We start from the raw sequence: 8,144 nt of genomic DNA on the forward strand, positions 1-8,144 counted from the left end.
CTGGGCGTTTTCTCCTTCTGCGCATTATTCGTCCGTCCGTCGCGGCAGATGTCTTTGCGCCCCAGCATGTGTCTCTCCGTTACTGCATATGGCTGCCCTCTTCACCGCGCAGCCTTCCTTTTTCGTGTGCCCTTCAGGTGCCGCGTGAATACCGCGTGAACTCCCCTTGATGTGCCTTCTTTTTGCCCACTTGGCCACAACTTTTTTTTAATTGCTGCTTCTTCCTGTTTGCCCTTAAATTGGTTTTTTTTTTCCTTCCTTTTCTCTGCGTATCTTTTCCCTGCTTTTCTTTGCTTTGCTTTCCTGTTTTTTTTTTTTTTTTTCCTATCCGCTTTCCTTTCTTCGCGTTGGCTGCTCCCCCCACTCTGGCTTCCTTACCATTTTAATTCTTTATAACAAAATAGCACAGTGAGAAAGCAATCCTGAATGGATATATTTTCTTCTATAAAATTTGCAAGCATTCCCCTTTTTTTTGTCGAAAAAAATGATAATTTTTTTTGGTGCATTCGCCAAAATGAATTGAATTATATGCCCCAAGCTTATGAAAAAATACATGCCACTATTTGTGAGTCCTTTACCAACAATGAAGTTCTCCAGTGGCATTAAAAAGAGCAACCAAATGGATACGTGGAAAGATGCGCAATTGGTCCAAGCATGGCGAATGTTGTGCAAATGTTTAAACCTTTGACGGGCGTAGTTAAGCTGTAATGGCGAGGCAAGCAGCAGTTCCGTGAAGCGAGCATGTGCATGTGATGTATGTGATGTACGTGCCTAGGTATGCGGGCAGGTAGATATACCTGCGTGCGCGTAGCTACATGCCACCAACATTTCCACAGCGATGAGAAACCCTTGGCGACAGCGCGATTGGCGGGTGTACAAAATGATTGCAGAGATGTAGCGTTACGGTCTTGGGTGAGGCGAAAAAAAAAAAAATCGCAAACGTGAAAGAGCACTTATGTGTGTATAAATTATAGCAAAAGGGGGGAAATATTAAACTTCGAGCGTTTTGCAATTACTCAACTACGCAGTGTGTGCAATAGGATGGTTAAGAGAAAATTCAGGGAAGTGTAAGCGAGGGGAAATACAGATGGACGAAAGGCCCAGGCCTACAAAACTTGGTGGCTATTTTTTCCATGCCAATGAGCGATTGTACGGATATGCCCCCATGCGAATGTGTATGTACAAGTACCTTTTCTGCTTGTGAATACACATGTGGGACTTTTTTCCCCTCGTTTGAGAGCTCCTTCACCAGGATGTGTATAAAAATGGGGGCTTATGAAAGGAGCTCCCCCCCTATTGTGTGAAAGAGGGTTGGCGGCGGTATCACCAGAATTGACGTTGTGCAGGTGATACGCCCAAATTAGTGGCAAACAAGAAAGAGTAAAGAAGCGGTGCAGGTAAAGGGGTATCTCCAATTGGTTCTCCCAAACCTATATGCTCATGGAGTTATAATTGGTGAAATTTTAAATTAATGAAGCGACCGCACGTTGCTCCTGGTGGGCAGCGAGGGGAAGTGAAAGGAAGAGGGGGGAAATAAAATCTTAGAAGAATCCTGCACACCGACGCAAAACAGTTTATTGTATTTCTCTTTTATAACAATCTGCTGAAAAAAAAAATATGCCACGCGCGTTACACAAAGTTTATATTTAAATATTCCGGGGAGGGGAAGCAAAATATACATTTTCTTTTTTTTTTTTTTTTTTTTTTTTGACACATTTTCATGACATACATTTTGCATACCATTTTGCCTTTTTTAAAGCCGTCATGGCTGCCCTGTTTGTTCTTAAGAGAAAACTCAGGTGGTGTATCCCCATTTCGCTTTTTCGATTAATCACGTTATGCCCGTTTAATCCCACAATACGTGAAGAAGTGCAAATGTGCACATGTGCATGTAATGTACAATTGGCACACAAACTTTTCTATGTGGACGATCCATAGGTGTGTTTTTACGGCGACCCACATAGGGGACTTTACTGCGTGCGCATTCAATTTAGCGTTTGTTCTGTATTTTTTAAAAAGGAAACCAGTCAGGTGTTTAGCTTAATTCTCTTATTTGCAGTTGCATGGCCAATGGTCGCCATTTTTTTACGTAGTACATACGCAGGTGGGTAAATACGTGCACAAATTTTGCCACACCGCATAGGACACTTTTTATTTCGTACATGTGCCTTTCTCTTCCTTCTTCTAATAGCACGCACCGCTTTCGTGGCAAACACGTTTGAAGCTGCACAAAGAATTTGCAAAAATGCGGCAACAACAAAATGAATGACGTAGGAAAAAGAAATACCCTCGGGGGAACATCATTTGGCCAATAAAAAGGTGCAGGCGAAAAAAAAAATATAAAATAAATAAATAAATAAATAAATAAATAAATAAATAAATAAATAAAAAAAACACAACTTTCTTCTCCTATTTTAAAAATGTAGGAAAGAGGCGAAGTTTAAAAACGCGTAAAGGTAGGCACAACTTGCAGAATGGGCATATGCTTGTGAAGGCAGCACATGCGCCTACCACACGTTGTGCATGTGGCGCGGAAGCATTGCATAAACACGTAGTACTACATAGTGCGTGGTGCTACATAAACTCTACAATGCTTATCTTATCCGCGCTTGTGCCCCCACACTCAACCGTAAGAAAAACACATAGCTGCAAAAAGGGATGTAGCAAAAAAAAAAAAAAAAAAAAAGGGTAACAAAAAAAAGGATAACAAAAAAAAGGAAAGCCTGCTTTAACCATACGTCTTAAAAATAATTTTGCGTTTACCAATTTTGTGATGTCATCCTTTGGTATACATTACATGTGGACCTGTTTTTACTTTCTCCCCCATGCGACAAACATTTTTGTCCTTTTTTATTCCACTTTTTTTTTTGCCTAAAGCGGTAAAGCAAAAGTTGCAGCGGCGGTAGTGGTATTATACATGTGCGTGTGGGTAATTTGACGCGCCATAAAGTATGCATAAGCAGCAAATATACGCATATGTATTGTTTTATAATAGATGCACAATGGGTTAAGTTACGAGCGTAAATTATACGCACAAGGAAAGTACATTTTGTACTTTTGTATGCATACCGCGTATAGTGTGGGGCACAGTTTAAATGCCCATATGAATAATGCGCTACGCAAAAATGTACATGTTTTATTGCTGCTAAAAATCTTTATTTTTTTTTTTTTCCTTAAATCTTCCCATTTATGTATAAGATTATTTTTTTTTTTTTACCGACGCATAAAATAATCTGTTTAGGTTAGGTAATTTTTTTTTCCTTTTTTTCACCATTCCATTTTTTCACTTTTTCACGTTTGTGATTTTTCTTTTTTTTTTTTTTTCCATAAATTTTTAAAATTCAATTATATATATGTATATGTATACGTACATGTATACTTTGTGAACAGGCAAAATATGCATACCCACCCCCCCCTATCTTGTTGTGAAGTGAAACTTTTTTGAAAATGGGTAATTGGTGAATTTTTTTTTTTTAACAGTAACGTTTTGAACGAATTTTAGAATATGTAAGTGTGGCGTGAACGTACGATCTGTACGCGCGATCTGTATATAACGCCACGTATATAACAATCTGCGCGCGCGATCTGTATGTACGCCATGTATATAACAACCTGCGCGCGCGATCTGTATACATGCTGCGTGTATACCTTTTGCGCGCCATTTCATGTGTCATGCGCGCTATGAGTAAAAAAATTAAAAGAACCAAAGAGGGAAGCATCATTTCGCCGAGAGGCACATATGCCGTGCGCCACCCCTGCGCGCTTCACGTATGTATGCAGTTAACGCGCATATGTACCTGTTGCGCAAATGTATGTGTTATGTGTACTACCCCTATGCACGTTTTGACGCGTACGACGTAGTATGTGTATGTGCAGCCTGGACAGCCTAATATGTGTACTGCAATGTGCCGTATGTATGCGTGTGTATGCGTGTATATACGTGTATGTGTGTACGAATGTATGCACGAAGGTATGTACGAATGTATGTACGAATGTATGTGTGTGTGCGCACTCAATGTTTGGGAGAAAGGCGTCCGAGGGGGAAACACACGAGGAGAAGAGGCAACACATGACGGCTTTGCGTTAACCCCAAAGCGTAGGTGTTGTGCCGGGAAGTGTTTCCTATCCCCCCATTTGTCATTTGTTACTTTGCCGCCTTGCTGCTTTGCCGCTTAACTACTTTGCCGCTTCGCCTCTTCACCACGTTTCCCCCCCTTTTTTGGTATTTTAATTTTTTTTAATTTTTTGCGTAACAAGGCTACACAACGTGTACCCCCTCGTTACGTGAACTTTTTTTTTTGTGACTTTTAACCAACGCAAAAAGGAGAAGCACATAATTGGGAAGCGCAGAGGTGCTAAGCAACAGTCTTATACATTCCTACCAATCATTTACGCAACGACAAAATGGAAAACAACAAATCTGGCGAAAATGCAAAAGCCTTTCTGGACTCAAAGGATAAGAGAGGGAAAATGGATGACGATGACGACGACGATGATAAAAAAAAGAAACACGATAAGGACAAGCAAAACGGTAATAATAAAAGTAGCGCCGGGGCAGCCCACCGGAAGAAAGATGGCAAGGACAATAATACGAAACGCAGCGGGAACGACAACGCTAGGGGCCAGCCGAACGGCGGAGGCAGAAATAGTGATAAAAGCGGCGACGCGAAAGCGGGTGGCGCCGCGGACGATTCCAACCCCAATAATGACTCTGCCCCTCCGATAGACTCCAGCCCCCCAGTGGCGTCTTCCCCCCCCATCACTTCCAACCCGCCGATCACCTCCAACGTTGCGAAGAAGAGGGAGCGCAAAAGCAACAGCATTTCGCTGAGCGACACCAGCGCGAGGCGCTCGAAGGACAAGGGCGACAGGGCGCACCACAAACTCAAGCACAAGCAGGGGAGCGCGGAAAGTGCGGAGCGGAGAAAAAGGGACGCAAAAAATGTGAAATATGTGAATGACGCGAATGACGCGAATAGCGCGGAGAAGGCGAAACACGAACACGGGGAGGAAGAAGAGGAAGAAGAGGAGGACGACGATGACGACGAAGAGGAGGACGATGATGAAGAAGACGATGATGATGAAGAAGAAGATGACGATGATGATGAAGACGATGAGGATGAGGAGGAAGACGATGATGACGAGGAAGATGAAGAAAAAAGAAAAAATAAAGACATTAATAAGACCCATACTAGAAAAAAAGAAAAGCATCGAAAAAGTGAATTACTCAATCTGGATAGCAGCAACACAGTCCAATTTTACAATTTACTAAATGGTAAAAATAAAGAAAAAGAAGATAACAATAGCAGTTCAAAGAAAGAAAGATACCGAAGTAGCAATTTAAAAAAGGAAAAAAAATTAAAAATGAGTCATACATATGAAGAGTTCCTATCGGATCATCATGATTATACGTCATTAAAGGTAAATTATAAAATTAACAAAAAAAGTCATTATGATAAGACCAAAAAGAGACCACATATGTCTATATCTATAAATGAAAATAAGGAGCGTACTTTAAATAAGAGCAGCATCTGTACAGATAATGCAAAATTTTTAAACTTCCTAAATGATAATGAGAAGAATGCTCATTATTATAAGAATCGAAAACGATTCGAGAGTAGACGAAGAAAGCAAAAAATAGCAAATATAAAAATAAAAGAAAAAAATGAAACCAAAGAAACGTTAGATTATTACATACTAAACGTGAATGAGAAGAATAAATATAACGAAATAATGTCTAGCGAAAATGTAGATAAAGTCAAAATGCCGCTAAAACATCCTCCTGGCAAAAAAACGGATGAGGCGTACGTAAGCGAATTACAAGATGCTGAACAGAAGCAACAAATGAAGGACGAAGAACGACAAAAGAATTACGCAAGTACCGTTGAAGAGGAAAAAAAAATTATAAAAGAAAAAAGCAAAGTTAAATCGTCCATACAATGTAACCGAAGATTTTTTATATTCCAAAAAAAAACGTTAAGAAAAAGAAAGGAAAAAATTATTATTTTTTTAAATCATAATTATTCTGCCTGTGAAAATGGACAATTTAATGACCATTTTTACAAAACCATTCATAAAAATGATTTGGAAAATTTAGAAGAAGAAAGAATTTACATTGACAATAATAAGGAAAATACAATAAAGAAAATTATCTACAGAATATTTCCACAGTTTTCCATTTTCAGTTTAATCCTCTACGTTACTTTCATCCAGTGGGTAATATTCATTCTGCTTATATCCGTCAAATCTGATTTTACCTTAACCCCATCAAGTAAGGGCATATGAAGAGGATATTCGAGGGTGCTTTTTCACACCCCCTGCCGAGCTTATGCTCAGTGGGTTCTTCCAACCGGGATAAGCAAATGCGTCTTTATTCACATCCACCAGCAGTGTAATACTCTTATTCGTTCTTCTTCCCCCCTTGCAGACGATTCGTTAAAAAATTTTGGAAGCAATTTCCCACACAATATTTTTAAGAAGGCCGAGTTTTATCGCCTCTTCACAGCGCTATTTTTACATTCGAATTTTAACCACATTTGTGCAAATACATATGTTCAGTTAACCGTCGGATTTTTGTTAGAATATCTGTATGGGACATATGTTGTTTTTTTAGTATACGTGTTTACCGGTAAGGGAGTGGAAAGAGAGTTGGGGCATTGCCGTTATGTGTGGACGCGGGTCTACTTACATGACCCTACGTGCTCACGCTCGTCGCAGCACATTGGGCCCAATTTACCTCTTGTTCCTCCCCTTCCTTTTGCAGGCATTTTTGGAATAATTTTATCCTCCCCCCTAACGTACTGCTACTCGACCACCGAAAGCAGTAGCAGCTCCTCAGGAATTATTGGAATTTTTTTTTCAGAAATTTTAATGATGACTAATTTTAACGTGGATAAAATTAGCATTAGTGTGCATTTATTTTGTTTTTTTCTCCTCCTCTTATTTCTTAAATTCTCTTTAAACACCGTCAGTATTAATATATACAGCCACTTTTTTGGTTTCCTGGGAGGTAGGCATTTGGGGGCGCTCCCACGCTGAGCGGTGCATGTGTAGCTCCCCGTTGGCAGAACGTAACGCGTTTCTACAGCATACATTTCGCGGACCACGCTTCTTACACTTCTTACACTTCTTACGCTTCACCCCCCCTCTGCAGGCTTTCTAATCGGCATAATTTTAAAGCGTAACCAGCTGAAGTACTTCCTGAAAAACAATTTACTAATTCAAATCTTGTCCCTGGTCTTCCTGATAGTGAGTTTAGCGGCTGCTATTTTTATATCAACGTACGTCGTGCAGAGTTGTCCGAATTAAATTTTCGATCAACATAATTAACAAGTAAACCCAAAAAGGAAAAAAAAAAAAAAAAAGAAAAAAAAAAACAGAATGGAGCAAAATCGCTGTAAAATGGCTGTAAAAATCGCTGCAAAATGGCTGTAAAAATCGCTGCAAAAATGGACTTCGAAATAACGAGACAAAAAAGATGCGAAACATGGACCGCAAGCGACAGGTTATGCGTGCGCAATTTTGCTGTAAATCCTCTTTTATGGAGACCCCTTCCCTCCTCCCTCTTCTTTTTCCTTTTATCATAAGTGCGCCAACTTTTTTAAATGCCATATTATTTTTTAATTGACCCTTTCGATTTAATTTTTTTTTTTTTTTGCCCCCAATGTGTACATTATATGTATATGTATGTGTGTACGTATATATATTTGCACATGATAAGGTAAATATTTTTTTGTTCCCTTTTTTTTTTTTGTTGAAAGGAAAAGATATTTTTGTCTTAATTATTATTTTTTTTTTTTCCCCCCCCCCATTAGATTAAAAAATTAACAATGTTCCTTTTTTATACCTTTCTGAATAGAATATGCTTTAATGTAAACTCCTTATTTGTATCTTTGGTATTTAAAATAATGATTATTTATTTATCAACATTTTTTTTTAACTTTGCCATCGTTGGCAAGGAAATGTGTAACCATGACGCGGGTGCAAATGGGGGCTACATGATTCATAGGCCCCATTTGCTTAATAATGCTTTCCTCTTTTACTACACTGTTAAGTTGACGTAATGGTGTTGTAAAGAATTACGCACGCACAGGATCACTCCAACTTCTTTCCTCCGCGTGCACAGAATGGATCAGTTTCTTTGT

At 39.3% G+C, this 8,144-nt stretch overlaps 1 protein-coding gene across 1 annotated transcript; it reads left to right on the forward strand.

Moving 5' to 3' along the window:
* Window positions 1-4,404: 4,404 nt before the first annotated feature.
* On the forward strand, window positions 4,405-7,308 carry PVX_085890 (hypothetical protein, conserved; the record flags this gene model as incomplete). Its single annotated transcript, XM_001616791.1, has 4 exons — window positions 4,405-6,271; window positions 6,428-6,628; window positions 6,764-7,009; window positions 7,154-7,308. The coding sequence occupies 4 exons, from the start codon at window positions 4,405-4,407 to the stop codon at window positions 7,306-7,308; spliced, it is 2,469 nt and encodes an 822-aa protein (XP_001616841.1).
* Window positions 7,309-8,144: the final 836 nt, after the last annotated feature.

This window comes from Plasmodium vivax, chromosome 13 (assembly GCF_000002415.2).
Source record: "Plasmodium vivax chromosome 13, whole genome shotgun sequence".
Lineage (NCBI taxonomy): Eukaryota > Apicomplexa > Aconoidasida > Haemosporida > Plasmodiidae > Plasmodium > Plasmodium vivax.